This window comes from Myotis davidii, unplaced genomic scaffold, assembly GCF_000327345.1.
Source record: "Myotis davidii unplaced genomic scaffold, ASM32734v1 scaffold168, whole genome shotgun sequence".
Classification (NCBI taxonomy): domain Eukaryota; kingdom Metazoa; phylum Chordata; class Mammalia; order Chiroptera; family Vespertilionidae; genus Myotis; species Myotis davidii.
In genome coordinates this window covers 6,494,153-6,513,225 of record NW_006383016.1, presented here as the reverse complement: position 1 = coordinate 6,513,225, position 19,073 = coordinate 6,494,153, and the positions used below count along the sequence as shown (strand labels likewise).

At 35.2% G+C, this 19,073-nt stretch overlaps 1 protein-coding gene across 1 annotated transcript in view; it reads left to right on the top strand.

Moving 5' to 3' along the window:
* ABCB5 (ATP binding cassette subfamily B member 5) overlaps window positions 1–19,073 on the top strand; it is a 97,097-nt gene that overhangs the window by 54,695 nt on the left and 23,329 nt on the right. The window contains exons 12-17 of the mRNA XM_006779092.1: window positions 647–808; window positions 2,609–2,746; window positions 5,110–5,253; window positions 6,152–6,256; window positions 6,439–6,516; window positions 11,709–11,792. Of these exons, the coding sequence (XP_006779155.1) occupies window positions 647–808; window positions 2,609–2,746; window positions 5,110–5,253; window positions 6,152–6,256; window positions 6,439–6,516; window positions 11,709–11,792 (711 nt within the window). The remainder of the gene's footprint in view (window positions 1–646; window positions 809–2,608; window positions 2,747–5,109; window positions 5,254–6,151; window positions 6,257–6,438; window positions 6,517–11,708; window positions 11,793–19,073) is intronic.

The following is a 19,073-nucleotide window of genomic DNA, read 5'->3' as shown; positions in this document are numbered from 1 at the left end:
TATATAAAAAAGTTAAAAACACATTACCTTAAATCTGTACCCACCTAGTTAAGAAATATCCCCATTCTAGCGATGAAGAGCATGAGAAATAGAGTTTAAGTTAATTAGTTACTTATTAAATTTTTAAAACATATTTTTATTGATTTCAGAAAGGAAGGGAGAGGGAGAGAGAGATAGAAACATTAATGATGAGAGAGAATCATTGATCAGCTGCTTCCTGAACACCCCCTACAGGGAATCAAGCCCACAACATGGCAGCCTGTGCCCTGACCAGGCATCGAACAGGTCAACTCTTGGTGCATGGGATGATGCTCAATCCCCTGAGCCACACTGATCAGGCTACTTAGTTACTGTTAGTTACTAATAACCAGAGAGCTGTTAGGCGACTCAGATTAAATGGTTTTTAGTTTCCTTTCTAGTTCTAAGGTACCATGGTTTTATAAATCCACCAATTTGGAATCTAATTAACTTTATGACTTCCTTCTTATTTTAATTTCCATTGGCCTTCCTAATGCATCAGTGTTTCCAAATTTCTATATACAATGTAACATTCTCTGCATTTAAAATATATGACAAATAGTTTTCTTGAATATTGAAGAGTTTGTTCTATTAATTTTATATTGTTTCTGTATTTATTGTTTTGTAGGCAAGCAAAGGTCGGACTACAATTGTGGTAGCACACCGACTTTCCACTATTCGAACTGCAGATCTGATTGTGACCATAAAAGATGGGGTGGTCGTGGAAAAAGGAACACATGCAGAACTAATGGCAAAACAAAGTTTATATTATTCACTTGCAATGTCACAGGTAATGTTTACGTGACATGTTAGCAGGGTTTGTTTGTTTTTTTAACCAGAATCTCAACTCTGCAATTTAATCATTTTAGTCCTCAACTAAGTTATTTAAAAAAATTTTTTGCCTCAATTTTCTAATCTCTAATGGGGAAAATAATAGTAACTTATTCATGAATTCCTGTGAGTACTAAATTGATTCATTCATATATAGTGCTTTGAATTATTATTGACATAAATTTTATTATATTATGATTACTAGCATTAGCATTATCCAATGAAACTTTTCAGAAAAGTTCAAACCATGGAGATTAATGCTGTAGTTATTTGTCTTGAACATGCATGATTATTTACAGACATATTCATTTAGTGAGTTTCCACATGAAAATGAAATAAAAACAGATAAACATACCAAAACTTATTTTGTCTAGCAGCCTTCTCAGGAAAAGAAGTTGTCTTTGTCCTGTTAGAGCACCTTTTTAGAAAAATTTATTATTAAAAGAGGTCAAAATGTTACTTTAAACTTGTCACAAAGTAAATATCTCCTGAAGAAAAAAAAAGCCAAATAAAAGATTTCTTTCTTAGTACAGAAATTTATAGGGGGCGAAAGAAAGTGATAGCACAAAAGAATGTCTGATGAAAGATGTTAGGATAGTATAGGACTGGTTAAAGTTCATTGTACTTTGAAATGACTGATTAACAGTTGTTAAGTTTGTCAAAGAATCGGTGTCCCTGGGAAGCCTTTCATGTGTATATTCTCCTTTGTACCTAAATCCACCTATGTCTTTCATCTCTCCTCCCCACCCTGATCTGGGCCACAATCACCCTGACTAGGCTCCTCAGTTCTGTCCCATTTCCCTTCCTCTCCTCTCTTCTCAGGGAAGTCAAATTTATTTACTCACACCACTCAGATGAGCAGACAATATCTAGCTCCTTACTTCATTAAAGCTGGTTTCATTTCTCTGAGTAGCAAGAAAAACAAAACTAGACTTAGAGCATTCTGGTTTAGACCTTCATCCTGTCCTATGGATTCAACAGTTTCATTAAGTTTAACTTGATATTTTTGGAACTCCTTATTGTTTATGAATTGGCCCCACCACTTTTGCTTTTTAATCAGTTTGGAATGGGCAGCAGTGGCAGGCTTGGAACGTATTATTCTCCTGAGACCTTCCTGAGACTCAGGACCAGCCTCACATTTAAGTGCCTAGCTACATGTTAGAAAATTATAAGCTCCCCAAAAAGCTAGGAAGAAGGGATCAGAAAGAGTATCTTTGAGTCATCTCCCTCACAAAGCTCCTTTAACTAAGATCTGCCCCTGCTGGTGGAATAATTGTTTTGGATTAAGGCATTGTTTTCTCCAGTTAATTATACAGATCTTTAGGGAGAGGCAGGGAGTGTGGGGAAGGCACAGTAAGACATTGTCACTCACTAACATTTTAGTATGAGTTGGACTTGCTCTTTATGAAGTCTGAAAACTTCAGCAAGACCTGCATAAGAATATACCACTTTCAATAACAGAGGCAATATTGTTTAGAGCAGCAGTTCTCAATCTGTGGGTCGCGACCCCTTTAGCGGTCGAACGACCCTTATAAAAAGGTCGCCTAAGACCATCCTGCATATCAGATATTGACATTATAAATTCATAACAGTTACAACATTACAGTTATGAAGTAGCAACAAAAATAATTTTATGGTTGAGGAACTGTATTTAAAGGGCCAGAAGGTTGAGAACCACTGGTTTAGAGGGCTGTTTAATAAAGTTTCTTTGAATTTTAAAGGCATTAGTCTAATGGTAGCCTGTATGTCGTCATTTAAGGATATTAAAAAGGCTGATGAACGGATGGGATCAGTGGCATATTCTGAAAAAAATGCCAGTTCAGCTCCTCTGTGCTCCATGAATAGCATCAAGTCACAGTTTACTGACAAGTCTGAGGAATCTACGCGACATAAAGAGGTAATGGTTCAACTATCAACAAGTCAACCACATGTTCTCCAGTGAATTTTTATTTAATCTGCACAATATTTAGAATGCATTTATGATAAAATGTTACTATAGCACTAAATTTATAAAACAAACTCTTTCACAAACTTTACTGTAGCATCACTATGACACTGTAAGAAAGAGGCCCTCAAATAAGCCAGCACTTTTGTCAGAAGCCATTATGCAGACAAGCCATTATGCAACATTCATGAGAATGTTATATTATTCTTTCTTTCCTATGAGGCAAACTGTGGGTTAAAACAGTGGCTCAAGAATTGTGGTACAGATACTACCAGTGATGTTCAGAATTAATTTGGGTCATATAAAGACCCAGATCCACCCCACTACCAGGACACAGATAAGCACCAGCATATACAGGGTCTAGTCCTCTAATTCCAGGGCACAACCAGAGAGAGTGAGGAAAATGTTCAGAGTGTGCATTGAGGCCCTAACTGCATCCTGGGCATGTTAAGAGAAGGGGGGCTGAAATGAGTGAGGTAAATTGGAAATTGAATGGAGTAGTACTGAGTGGTATGAGATGTAAAGAGGGTTACAGCAGGGTGATCTGGACTAGCGGAGAGCCTGGGGGTAGGAATGGGGAAGCAAGCATGAGAAAAAGTACTCCTCGCCCAAGTGAACAAAGCTGTGTGCAGGAGGTTGCAGGCATCAGTGATCTGGCTGAAACAGACCCGTGCTATCTGGTCCCCATGGTTACACCTTTGTTGGCCAAGTGAAGAACTGGAGAAAGCACTTGGTATCCAAACACATGAGAAAACAGGCACTTAGCTCTCAGAAAACTGTAGGCAGAACAACGGAGAAAAGAGCTCACCTGCAGGAATGTTCTCAGTGAGCCATCAGAAAGAGCAGGAAGAAAAAATGGAAGTATCCTATTTACAGGTTCTTACATGATATATATCAGTTGAAGACAGAGTGTGATTTTAATGGCAGTCAAAGTAAATTTCAGAGCAAAAAGATCAGTTTACCAAGAACTGAAGAGAGAAATAGATAAATTTGCAATTATATTCAGAGATTTCAAAAGCACCCCTCTTTTAAATATTGATGAAACAAATAAACAGTAGTTCAATAGAGATAGATATGGTGTTAATAGTACTGTCAACCAACTTGACCTACTAGACATTTATAAAAGTCTAGACCTATCAATAGAAGAATACACATTCTTTTCAAATTTACCTGAAACATTTACCAAGATAGGCCATATTCTGGACCATAACACAAGTCTCAATGAATTTTTTAAAATTCAGGTAATTCAAAGTATATTACCTGACCAAAATAGAATTAAATGAAAAATCAAGAACAGAAAGTAGATAGGGATTTTTGGAAGTTAAATAACTCAGTTTTAAATAATGCATGGATCAAAGAAAAAATCAAAAGAGAAATTCAAAAGTATTTTTAACTGAACAAAATGAAAATTTCAAATGAAGCACAAAGGATATTAAGAAATGTATGCTACTAAACACCTGTATTATATATAAAAAAGATCTCAAATTAATAAACTAATAAACTTCCCCCTAAAACACTAAAAGGAAAAGAATAACTACAAAGAAGAAGAAAATCAATGAATTCCAAAGCTGGTTCTTTGAGAACATCAATAAACTGAAAAACCTCTGGACTGACTAAGCAAGTAAAACTTAGAAAGAAGACACACATTACCAATATTAAGAATTAGTACAGAATTAAGACATTACCACAGAAACTACAGATATTAAAATAATAATAATACAATCATATGAAAACATTTCTGCAAACAAATACTACAATTCCAATGGAATGGACAAATTCTTTGAAGGACACAAACTACCAAAGCCTACTCAAAAAAATGTAATAGCTTACATAATATTATATCTATTAAAACGAAATTAAATTTGTAGTTAAAACCTTTTTTATAAAGAAAACTCCATGCCCAGGTGCCTTTACTAGTGAATTATACCACACAGAAAATTGAAGAGGAAGGAATTCCTATTCTCTGAGAATAACAGTCATACAGTTTAATAGGAGTAAAGAAACATATACATATTATTTCCTCTATGAGTCTTAGCTATCAAAACATGTGGGTTAATTTGTACTTTTTAATGGTAGCAACTGAGTGAAATGCCAAAAGGAGAAGCTGCACAAATAGTCACTTTTAAGCAGGATTCCTTTGTTTTGAGGTCATCACCAGTAATATGGGCAGCAAAATCTTTCTAAGAAAAATTATTTCTACTGATTCACCTGTTGTATTTGATATTTTACATTATCGGTCTGTTTAAGATTGCTAACTTCTCTAGGTTCCAGTATGCTCTCAAACTGGGGTTTTAACCAAGGTATTTTATTTATAGACAGGTCTCCCTGAAGTTTCACTATTAAAAATTTTAAAATTAAACAAGTCTGAATGGCCTTCTGTAGTTCTGGGGACATTGGCTTCTGTTCTAAATGGAACTGTTCATCCAATATTTTCTATCATCTTTGCAAAAATCATAACTGTAAGTAAAACTAATTTGCTAATTGTCGCAACAATTATAAACAAAGTGTGGCCTGAGAGAACAGACCTGTTGTACTCTGATCCAGCAAGAGGAAAATTGGGGTCCCCTCTACTGTGGGATCCATGACAAAAACATTAACTAATGCTCTCAGGGAACAAACCAGCCACTATTGTGACGTTTTCGGCTGGGACTTGTTGACTGGGCAGTCAGTAAATAAATTGCTTTGTGTTCTGATTTTGACTCCAGTGCTGTATCAGCATTCCAAAGCATTGAAGCAATAAAATAGACAAATACGATTGCTCTTCTTTCAACTGTTCAAAACAATGGCCATTTTTTATTAACAGCCAGATCAGGGAGAGGAAAAAAGAGTTTTAGATTGTGCTGAGGTACGTAGGAAAGTTGATGGATTCAAGGATTTTACTAGAACTTTGTTAAGTTTTCAATCTGCCAGATTTGCACAGTTATGCCTTAATCAACATAGATGCCAATATGTACATGTATAATTACCAATTTTAGGAACAATTTCTAGGGACATGTGCAAAGTTCTCATATTGCAGGTAGTGCTCTAAATAGAGGAATACTAAGAAATCTGACTTACGGAAAATTATTGAAAATAATTCAAGCTGGTAGTTTCTTTGACAATACACTGTGAAAATAACAGGTAGAGGACTCATTTGTCTGATTTCATATATATATATATATACATATATCTTAAGTGAGAGAATTAACAGCAAATTATGCTTTTATCCCATTTAATAAACATAGAGGATAAAACAATGGTACACCTTATTATGTTGAAATTCATTTTTAAAATCCTGATGAATAGACATTTTAGTTTTTTCTCTCTTTCATATTTTCTTCCAATCACCTGATTTTAAAAAAATCTATTCTTTTTCAGATGTTTGAAAAAGATGATAAAACCACATTAAAGCATGACGCAGAAATTTATTGCATGGTATTTATCATTTTGGGTGTTATTTGCTTTGTCAGTTATTTCATTCAGGTAAGATTTCAATGAATTAAACAAGTTTTAATGTGATTACTTATTTATGTTATCTTCTCTATTTGAGATAAAAATAACTAAATATAATAACTAAATAAAATATAAATAAGTAAATATAGTAACTGTTACAAAGAAATAGGAAAGAGTTAAGAATAAATGTAGATTTTCTTTTTGTTTTCCAGGGATTCTTTTATGGCAGAGCAGGGGAAATTTTGACCATGAGATTAAGGCACTTGGCATTTAAAACCATGTTATATCAGGTCAGTGTTTAGTTGATTTTTTTCTTATTTTATTTAAAATGTGCTTTTTAAATAGTCTAGCTTTAAGTCAATCTCTTCAAGTCAATTTCTTGACATAACCTTTCTTTTGCTCATTTAAAAGCATGCTTTTTGTGTTCCAAGTGGCATCTGATGTCAGAATTCTTAAATTTCTGTAAGAGAAGCAAGTTCAAAATTGTATTCAAAAATACAACTTATAGAAAGCAGGATTTAGAGTCTGCTCCTCATTCCTTGCATATTTCTTGACAAATCTTTAATGTATAATGTAGTGTTCTAGGATCAGAATGGAAGCTCTAATTAAAACTAAAAAGGAAAGTTAAGAGCTACAATATCTTGAATAATATATATGAAAAGGAGTTAATTTCCCTTGTTCTCACCCATGTGCACAGCTTAAGTCTTTTTACTTCATACTTTTTTATTTATTTTTTAAAATCTTTATTGTTGAGAGTATTACAGATGTACCCCTTTTCTCTCCCATTGCCCCCCTCCACCCAGTTTCTACCTTGCCCCAAGCCTTCACGACATTTTGTCTCTGTCCAGTGGTAATGCATATATGCATAAACTAAACAAACAAGAAATCTAATGAACAAAATAAACTGATGAGTAAATAGAACCAGAGGCATGGAAACAATCACTTCATATGTCTTAAAGCAGCCAATCTCTCCTTCCTCAGAAGAGTTCAGAATTCAGATAACATCAGTCTAGCTGGCAGATCGGCCTGCTGAAACTGGTGATCAATCACACTTGTGAAATAAATAAAACTAGGTGGATTAAGTAATAATCTTGAGAAGTGAGTCTTGGGGGCAAATGACAGGAATGTCTCCGTTTGGCACCTCAAAAATTCTTTCAGGAGGCCGAGGTGTATTGGGTTACCCTGAAAGCAGTAATCACTTGGAGCCCTTCACCACACTTTCAGTCACCAGAACTCACTGTGCAGGAACAAATAGCTTCCCACCAGGTCATTTCTTTTCAGAAATAGAGTTTCTGTCACTCCAGCCAAGTCATCAAAACCAGATTTTACATCTTGTGACTTTTAGCAGTAGGGTTTGGAGGGCTGCTGTGTAACAAAACTCCTTCCCTTTGTGCACTTAGGGAACTAGGAGATACACAATGCAACAAAACAAATGGGAGGTTTCCCGGAGCAAGCTGATGCTCCAAAGCAGTTGGTGCCTGACACCCTCTGCTCAAACAGGTCCAGAGGCTGGAGACTCTCCTTAATGCAGAAAAAGGAAAACCGAAGGGATCATAAAACCATACAGTGCCTGCATGTCTGGCTCATGTCAAACTTGGAACTTTAGTTTTGTTTTTGTTTTTTTTATTTATGAACACAATGTCTTTACTGCAAATTCCTGATATAAGGTGGGGTTTTAATTAGCTAATACTATGTTTCACACAAGTTGACAACATTTTTTGCTCATTTTTGTTTTTTCCTCATGATTTCTGTTTTTTCATGTTCGAGGATTTTCAGTTTCTGGAAATTTTTGAAAATGTTCCCTGATTGAATGTTTTAAACAAAAAGGGTACACATTTTAACCTGTAAAGCATTACTTTGAAATTCCTCTGTAGAGATTCACAGTATGCTTTTAGTAGAAGAGTCTCAAGGTCACAAGCCACTTTAACTTGTAGATATTATTAACCCAATACCCTGATTGTTAATAATGGACACTGATGCTTGGCCTAGCATTAGCCTTGTGAACATAAGGACGGTAGCATTCATGGATAAAGTAGCTTCTGCTCATAAGAATGCACCAATCTCTAAGCCATAAACTCTGGTCCTTCTAAAAACATGCATGTACAGAGATACACACAGAATCTCTATATTATTCATGTTTTTAATTCCCTCTTAAATTTAACTCAGCCCTTTCAGCTTAGTGTTTGTTTTCCCTTTTCATCCTTCAGCATTCTTTTTGGCTTATTTGTGTGTGTGTGTGTGTGTGTGTGTGTGTGTGTGTGTGTGTGTGTGTGTAATTGGAGGAAAAGAAAATATTAGTAATTTGGATTTCTTTATAAATATCTTCCCAATTTCACTTTTGTCTACAGTGAGGGAAGCTCCTAATGTTTAGTTTTGCCTAACTCTTATTACCTGGTTTTTGTCCCAAGTGAAGACTTTAAGGCTTAGAAAGCATGCTGAGACTTGCAGTGCTTTTTATAACCATTTTGAAACCTCATTTGAGGTAGAGGTATTTATGGAATCAGGTGTGTCTTTTTATAGGTATAAACTCCATATTTTATTTGCTTACTTGCGCTCCTTCCAGTTAAAAAGAATGTCCTAATTGTTGCTGACTTTAGTGGTTGTAAATAATGCATTGCTAATTGTGTTTCAAAGCTAAATTTATACAGGGTGTCCCAAAAAATGTGTATACACTTTCACAGCTGAGAGCTCAATTTTGAAAATGAAATGTATTTTAATAAACACTGCCTTTATAATTATTCAAAGTGTGGATATACATTTTTGGGACACCCTATATTTCTTAATGATAAATATTGACCTATAGATCTATTGGGTTTTTGAACAGATTTGAACTTTATTTTTGCCCATTACTCTCTAAATTAGATTGGCTAAGTCTTCTGTGGGAATGTCTCTAAATCATAAGATGATGGCATTAAATGGTGATCCCTAAGGGATCTCAAAGGGCTAATTTTACCAAAAGGATTTGAGGTAACAAGTACTGAAGCAGGAGAAATAAGTAATGAAACTCAACTATAATGCTTCAGTTAGATGGGAGGTAGCTGTTTTAAATCTCTGGCATCTAGTTGCCTAAGTTCAAATCCCGGCCTCAGCACTGGCCAGGTGTGTAGCCTGGGGCAAGTCACATTTAATTTCTCTGTACCTCAGTTTCCTCATTTATAAAATATGGATAATAATAAAATCTACCTCACAGAGGTGTGATAATTAAATGAAAAAGTACATACCAAGTACTTACATCGTGTTATTTATTTCTAGTAAAATTTTTGCAGGAAAAAATGGATTTGTTAGTATAAAAAAAAACCTGATAGCCTTACTTATCAGAAATAGAAGAAGCAAGCTAATTTTTACTCAACACCAGCTATGTTCTAGAAACTCTAAGCGTTTGAAAATATATATTGCCTATGCTGGAAAACAGTCCCTAGAGCAGTGATGGCGAACCTATGACACGCATGTCAGAGGTGACACCCGAACTCATGTTTTTTGTTGATTTTTCTTTGTTAAATGGCATTTAAATATAAAAAATATAAGTCTTTGTTTTACTATGGTTTCAAATATCAAAAAATGTCTATATGTGACACGGCACCAGAGTTAAGTTAGGGTTTTTCAAAATGCTGACACACCGAGCTCTAAAGGTTCGCATCACTGCCCTAGAGTGTACAGCTGCTGACTTGAAAAGCAATTCTTGCTGACTGAACACCAGATAATGACTAAGATTAGTCACATATGAATCCTATGCTTTGTGTTACTATAGAATCAAGAATGGACTATTCAGGAAATGAATTCTCTTTCTACATTTTAAAATCCTATTGTATATAAAAATTCTCTATGCAACTCATGTCATATTGCAATATAAAAATAATTAGAAAATGTACAGTATATCTTAAATTTTTGTGTCTACAATAAAAAATAGGCAATGTGTTCCAGTTCAAGAATACTGTAGTATTACTGTTGTTGGTGTGAGTTGCCAATATGTTAGGCTCTTGACTGGGGTTGTTTTCAAAGTGACTATGTAGTGCAGATCATGATCTCCACAGGATGCCCTCTGGGTATCTAGGACCCTAAACTCTTTGGGACACTTTCCCATTCAAGGGCTTAGAGAGTAGTTCTGTCATGCCAGGATTGTACACACTCTGGCTCCTGCCTTATTATTCCCTCTTGGGAGCTTTATTCTCACATGACTTCATGATTAATGCACAGCCTTCTATCTGTTATGCTTTTGTTTCCTTAGTTGGCAAAAATCTGTATGTACTAGTAACCTAGGCACCAGGTTCCTGGCTGGGATGCTGTAAGCCCAGTTATTGAACTCACTAAAAACAAATCACTTTTCAGAGACAGTCTCCTGTAGTTTTAACCCACAAGAGATATGTGGTTTGAGTGAGTGGGAGGAAATACTCAATAGCTAATAAAATCAGAATTCCTTGGATTGAGAAGTTCTAAGTGCTGTCTCTATTTGCTGTTGAAAATGAAATTGGTTATAACATGTTGCTTTTATAGCTTATATTTTTATTACCTGTCTCCTTCAGATTGCATGCTTCTTGGCTGCAGGGGTTTCATAGCAGCCTTTCTGCCTCCTTAGCTTCTCACAATGGTCAGTGCTTATAAAATGTAGGGGGTAATACGAAGTGTCAAAGAAAGCCTTGCTTATGTGGGTCCTAAAGAGAAAAAGATAGTTTATTACTAATTGGCTTAAGTAGAAAAGTCTGGAAATATTTCTAATTTCTGTGGTGCATTAGCTTGCTTTTTAAATAGGGTCTGCTCTCCACAAATTACTTGTGGAGTAAAATTACAAATTACTTGGTGGTTCAAACGGATCATTTTTAACATTGATTATTCTAACAATACTAGAGGCCCAGTGCACAAATTCATGCACTAGTGGGGTCCCTCAGCCTGGCCTGCGGGATCGGGTTGAAACCAGCTCTCTGACATCCCCTGAGGGGTCTTGGATTGTGAGAGGGTGCAGGCCAGGCCGAGGGACCCCACCAGTGCATGATTAGGGCCGGGAAGGGACTTGGGAGGTTGGCCAGCCAGCTGGGGAGGGACCGCAGGAAGGCTTCAGGGCATGTCCGGCCCATCTCGCTCAGTCTCATTTGGCTGGACCCCAGCAGCAAGCTAACCTACCAGTCGGAGAATCTTCCCCCTGGTGGTCAGTGCATGTTGTAGTGAGCAGTTGAGCAGTCTTAGCATATCATTAGCATATTATGCTTTGATTGGTTGAATGGAAAACTGGACACTTAGCATACTAGGCTTTTATTATATAGGATTGTAACATGGCAATAAGTCCAAGTTGTTGGACTTAAGTTTTCAGTTCATATCTAAGTATAGATCTTTGTGAAATAAGAAACAAAAGTCATTTGATCCATGATATTTACAAAAATTAAGGACATGTGAGTAAGGAGACAGGTAAATGCCTTGTGACATACTATAGCAAAATAATAACTCAGAGAATCTTTTTGATACTTGTATGTTCATTCCCTTTTTTCTCTAGGATATTTCCTGGTTTGATGATAAGGAAAACAGCACAGGAGCCTTGACAACAATATTAGCCACAGATATAGCACAAATTCAAGGAGTATGTATATTGCTTTTATTTTTTTAAATGGCATATGTATGTGGTATGCATGTATGCACATGTGTCTGTGCATATACATGAGCTATACTGAGATGACCCACATCTTTAAGGAGACCAGGTAAGTCCAAGGGCTAAAAAGAGATCTCAGTAAAAGGTGTAAGGAAGTTTTAATAAAAGAAGAAAGTTTAGCCCAGCCAGTGTAGTTCAATGGTTGAGTGTCAACACAAGAACCAGGAGGTCACGGTTTGATTCCCAGTCAGGGCACACGCCTGGGTTGCGGGCTCGATCCCCAGTAGGAGGCATGCAGGAGGCAACTGATTGATGATTCTCTGTCATCAATGATGTTTCCACCTCTCTCTCCCTCTCCATTTCTCTCTCTGAAATCAATAAAAACATTTTTTAATTTAAAAAGAAGAACATTTAGTTTTTTCTTCTCCCCAATAAATTAGACCTTACTTACCATAAAGTCTAACAAGTTAGATTCATGTGCCCATCTGGGAATGATTCTGTACTAGTTGGTATACAGATCAAGTTAGAGATATGTGTAATAATGACTGGTCATGTTATATATAAACAAAATATTTATGCACCATATTCAAAAGTGATGACAGAATGACCAGTATAATGTATGTCAAAGTGATGTTTAAATAACCATGGGAGTACAGTAGTATGGAAGAGATAAATAATAATTTATTAATTTTTTTCCAGTTATTTTAGAAAATTAACCTTTGATCACAAGTGGGATTTCAACTATAATTGAGAAAATGAGTGCAAAACAAGTTTTCACACTTTTAACTTAAATGAGGTAAAGCTTCTAATCTCTTTGTTAAAACAAGAACTCTAGCAGGTATAGTCTCCTTTTTCCTTATCATCAATGTGGGAGAAAAGGAAAGTTAATGATGCACCTCTCTCTCAATGACAAAATCGTAAAAGTATTTTTATTTACAAATATTAAAATGTCAATTACAGCATTGCTGCCAGAGCAACAAATTATCAGCTGAAACAGCCCGTCAAAATTGTATTTTAAGGAGGCTATTTCCACAGGATATAGCCATTATTCTAACTTATGTAACTTCCTCAAGACCTCGTTCAATATATAGATACAAGGGCAGATTTCTATTACCAGAGAGTAGAACAAGTTGGTTAGAGCTGTGAATATTCCAGTGCATCCATATTGGTTTGGAAAAGTATTTTAATCATTTAGAAAGAGCTCAAGAGGAAAGAGGCATCACCTTCATCTTTTCCCAAAACTCTCTTTGATAATTTTGAAGCCAGGGCTCTAAATTTCATTAGATAGTATTTAAATATTAAAATAGGGTTGAGCAGTTAAATTTTACTGGCATAAGTGGGGAAAATGATAGGTAGAATTTCACATACTAAAGTAATGGGCATAGCATTAATAGCAAAAATAGAATTATGTAAATGACAATGTCTTTTTTTAGAAATTCCAGGGTTCAGCTCTTTAGACAGAAATATTAGTCTCTATAATTCCATTTGAATCCCCATTCTACACAATTTGCTGTTTTCTTCTTTACTGTGGGGATATTTTTTTCTTACTATCTATCATTTAGATCTTTTAAGAATTCAGTGAAAAGGCATTCTTACTGGCAGCTGTATTTTATATGTGAGCCATCTTCTCTTTTAGCAAGTAATAACTTTAACAAAAGAACAGATTAGGATTGAAAGACCAACATTGTTTTCCTTAAATTAATTAGTTGTTTCTAATAAATAGTGTTGTCTCTCATCAAGAGGAATTAATGAGAATATGTGTGAGCCTAATTCCTTATAAGCATCTGACTAATACAATTTGATCACTTGAAACTTGGTTGCAATTGTAAATGTTGGTCTCATAATAACATTTGGACAGATCATTTTCATTGAATGAGAAGAAGTAGCTAAAGAAAAATGGTTAGAATACTGATGGTAGATTTTAAAATTACTGAATTTAACAAGCAAAACAGCCAATGAAGGATTTCAAGAGTGAGACTGTGTCTACTAACATGTAATTCACATAAGTCCTTGCTTTGCCATATAAAGATAAATTCATATCTAACATGAATGGATACTCTTTTTATCTAAGGAGGAATTATTTATCAGTCCTATTTGTCCACTGTTTCTTTTCTCACAAAGGCACACTACCCTATGAAATAATTCAGGGTCATATTTCCTATCATAGCAATTTAAGACATATTCATCTCAGTTTCTTCATCATGTAATTTCAGTTACATTTTATTTTATCAAATGTGTAAGGGGAATGTTGATAAAATATTTCCTTAATAATAATAAATATTTTGAAATCTTTACTAATGACCAAAAAATATATGCCCCTGGCCATTTTTAGAAACTCTGATACTTTGAGAGCCATGAAAAACACATGTTAGTAAAATAAAGTCATGGGACAACATGATTCCTGAAATAGTTCAACAAATACAACTAATTTAGCTGTTCTTATTTCAGCCTGAGGTCATAGTGTATTTCTAGTATATCTGTCAAGAGAGTATTTTCTGTGTAAAATGTAGTTTTACTAAAGGTATAAGGCCATTTTAGATCCTTTGGAAGACTAGATTCCACAAAATTACGAAGATATTATTGCTGTATCTTTTAGCAACCCCTTTTCATCAACCAAAAGTCTTATCTCATTTTTGTCCACAAGGAAGTATATTATTGACAATACACTTGATGTAATACTGACAGACACAAATATAAGTTACAAGAATTCTTCTCATCATAAATATGATTATACTGCCCAAAGAAATAAAAAAAAACTCATTAATTCCAAAAGCCCAATGAATTGATTAAGTATAACTAGGTCAGTGGTCGGCAAACTCATTAGTCAACAGAGCCAAATATCAACAGTACAACGATTGAAATTTCTTTTGAGAGCCAAATTTTTTAAACTTAAATTATATAGGTAGGTACATTGTTATTAACTTAATTAGGGTACTCCTAAGCTGGCCTTTGCTAAAAATGGACGCAACTAGCACTAACCACTGCACATGAGACTGCTGACTGACTGGCTCACTCAACTCGTGCATGAATCATGTGCGCCTCCCCCACGCTGTGTATCCCACGGCACACCTGCGACGCGTCTCTCATCGCCAGACCAACCCACCGACACCCCCCACTTCTTCTAACGCCACTTCTTCAAAATAGACTTGCCCAGGCTGAAAACCGACTTCTGCGCATGGGCCACGAAGTTTCAATCGCACTGTACATGCGCGCCCGCACGTGGTATTTTGTGGAAGAGCCACACTCAAGGGGCCAAAGAGCCGCATGTGGCTCACGAGCCGCGGTTTGCCGACTACTGAACTAGGTTATCATTACATGGACAATAGTTACCTCATTTCTTGACTTAACATTTTGACATGGGAAATACATAAAACAGCTTGTCATTATTTGTGATTCAAAGAATGTTAGTATGGTGTAGGGGGATGGGAGAGGACAATGGGGGGGGGGAAACGGGACATATGTAATACTTTCAACAATAAAGATTTATAAAAAAATTTTAGTAATCATCAAAATAACTTTACTATAGTATAAGTGTGGCATATAATCAAAATGACTTTATCATAGCATAAATTAGACATATAATTTCTGTTTTGCCTTCATTTAGAGGCATTATCAAATCTACAGCAGCAGAAGCTAATTTCCAAAGCTATAATGGTTAAAGGTGGTTCTTCTTATAAAGAAAAATTTTAATCTCAGCTCTGAACTCAAAATATTGCAATGAAACTATCACTGCTAACCCCTCAAACTATTGTGTGGTAAGGCAAGTCAAGATAGTCAGCTTCTGTTTTTGACAAAAATGGAAATAAAGATGGTTAAGTTTATAAGAGCAAATGAACATCATCATTAGACTGGTCCAATAATGTGTGATAAATTCAATGATTTTCCACTAAATACTTGCTGATGAATAATACGGTGAATAACAATATTAAACACCTTATATTTTCACATATATTTGTCCAACTAAGTCTTTTTTTCTGCTCTACAAATATTTTTCATCACCATCAGTTTATAATACATCTTAGCAGATTCCACTTCAGGTCTACTGACTTAGTTTTTCTCAACTTCTTTGAAAATATTCTCACCTGTAGTTGTTCCATGCAGATTACTCATTGAAGTTAACTTTTCAGTCACTTCAAACTCAGCATTGGCTCCTCAAAAAACCCACAGTTGAGCAATATCAGTAACATATGTCAACCCATCAAGAGCCAGGTAAAGCTAATCAAAATAATCCACCTTGGTTTTTAATTGACTATTCTTATTGCTGACAAACTTCTCAGCTTTTTGAGAAACTTTTCTCACCAATACACTAATCATCTGATGTAAGTTTGTGTTCTCTAAACAAATTTTTTCCACTGCAGCAAATATGATTTAATTAACTCATTATCCATAAATGACTTTATTTGCTTAGCTAACAAATGAGCCACTCAGAAACTTAATTTCAGCCTCATTTTCACTTTTTAGTTTTATGAAGAAATTATGCTAAGATAAGATACTTCACTTAAATTTTCTAATTTTTCTGAATGTTGCTTTTCTATGAATTAGGAATATTGTGATGAGTGCTTAGTCTGGTAATGTTTATGTATTTTGTACATTTTTAGTACTATATAGTGTCATGGCATCATAAACACAATGCTATGGCATCTAATTATAATACAAAGGAACCCTCAGTCCATTGTTCCTTAAAAGCAGGACATTCAAAGTCTTCTCTCTTCCTTTCTTTTTTTGAGATGTTGAAAATGCACTAGTAATTTTTAAAAATTAAGATAAAATGTCAGTATAGCAATACATGTGACACTCAACATGCTGTCAAATTGTAATCACCTCACAGAGTTGTCACACGCTGAGCAGCAGTACAAAGTAAGGAGAGTGACACATAAGGTTTCTCTAGCAACTACTCAACTCGATCATTATAGCACTAAGACAGTCACAGACAACAGGTTCCAGTGAAAGTTTATTCCTAGACGCTGAAATTTTCATTTGTAGAATTTGATATGGGTCTTTCTGATATCTGCATTATCTCTTAACTTTGAAATATATATTATCTATATATATAAAAGCCTAAGCGGCCAAACAACTGAATGACCGGTGGACCAGTCGCTATGATGCACACTGGCCACCAGGGGACAGACACTCAATGCACAGGCTTGGGCTCCCTCCTGTCTGGATCGAGCCTGCGAGGATCAGGCCAAACCCAGCTATCTAACATCCCCTGAGGAATCCCAGATTGTGAAAGGGTGCAGGCCAGGCCGAGGGACCCCCCATCAGTGCATGAATCCGTGCACCAGGCCTCTAGTACAATAATAATAACTTTTAACATCATTGTCTGCTAACTCTAACATTTGTGTCAATTTTGGGTCAGTTTTAACTTATTGCTTTTTATGCTCATTGTGGATTTTATTTTACTGCTTTTTGCATACCTGCAATTTTGACACACTAAATTTAACATTTTTGAGTGCTGTATATTTTTGTATTTTTATATATCTGGTTTTGTTCTGAGATGCAATTATGTTACCTTAGAAACAGTTTGATCCACTTGGGTCTTGATTTTAAGGTTTATTAGGCAGGACTACAGCCTATTATTGAAGCAAAATCCTTCTACATACTCTATTCAACATTGTGAATCATGAGGTTTTCTGGTCTATATGGTATGACAGACACCATTCCCAGGCCTCACACATATAGTACTCAGCTGAGTATTGAAGGAGGACCTTCTGCATATATCCAGATTTCTCTTTCCGTATACCTCTCTCTGGTGTTCTGTGCAACATATTCTAGCTTTCTTCCGTGACCTCTCCAGAGCTCAGCTACTCAAGTTAGGGCTCTACTCTGTTGGGCTCTGTCATAATTAATCACTTCTAATCTGAAGCCTGACTGCTCTTTCAAAGGGTAAGCTAGGATAATCATAGAGCTCACCTACCTTGTTCCCCATCTCTGCCCTTGACTGCCTTAAGTTCAGTAACTTGAAAACCACTGGTTCATAGTTTTGTCTATTTTTTGTTTGTTTTAGATGGGAGCATAAAACCATTCCAAAACTCCATATTAGCCAAAAGCAGAAATCCGATATATAGAACTTTATTTCTACAATTGTGTATGGAGTTTCCTTCCCTTTATTTTCTTACAAATTTTTCTTAGAAAATTTTCTTAGAAAAGTTGTATTCCTCACATTTAGCACAGTACCTAAGAATTGAAATATACTCTATAATTATCTAAAGAATTATTTAATCATGATTTTCTGCTCCTAATTTCCAAGAAAAAAAACCTGTATTTTTGTGCATGTTTCTAAAGGATCTAAGGAAGTTTCATTACACTTATTCTGATTCCAGTTCTAAATTCATTTAAGAGGTACATTATTTCTCTAGATCTTTAAGACCATTTTCCATTAGTTCTTACAGCATTTTTCAAAGCCAAAGGTCTGTTATTTTCTATTTATTCTTCATGGAACAGGACAAATATATTCAGACTTTTTTTGTCCTACCTCCATCACCAAAAGGCAAGGTTTGTGGCCTGTTCTTAGCTGAAATGACTAAACATTTCAAGAAGTTTCTGGTAGCTTAAACTAAAATACCATATAAAAAGGTATATAATCTTATTTTTAAGCAGATTAGTACACAAATGGAAACCAAAATGCAAAGATATGCAAGTACAAGTCACTTTGTAGAAAAGTATGTGCCAACAAACACTCAAGTATAGGACTATCTCATCAAAAATTAGCCAGATTTACATTTAAATGTTTTGAGAAATGAGGTTGATATGCATGGTCTTTAAACAAATTTTAAGTGACCATCAAATGTTTATTTTGTCTGACTCAATTAGTATCTCTACCTCTACCTCTTTCTCTAACACCCTGCATAATTTAATACATAAAAACATTTATCTCCTCATCCTTAAACTCTCAGAGACATAAGTCAGCATTAAGTACCAAATGATATTCCTACTTCAGCCTCATAGGCTTAGAGCTCATGTTTAATACCCTAAGACGCTTAAAATAGGTTTCTGTCTACCTTAATTTTTAGTATTTAGTGATTGCTTTGCTATTTGCTGTTGTTGGAGTTTTCTTTGATAGCTTAGTGAGAAATTGGGAGATAGTGGATCATTGTCAAATGCAGTCTTGAAACTGAAGCCACAAAAAATTTTTTAGGAATGAGGCAGAGCCCTGGGTGGAGAAAGGGCTCTTTTATTATTGTTTTTTTAATGACAATACTAACTTGGGAGTACTTGAGTGAAAATTTATATGACCTTTTTTTAAGATATGTATATGTTTTTGTGATTTGA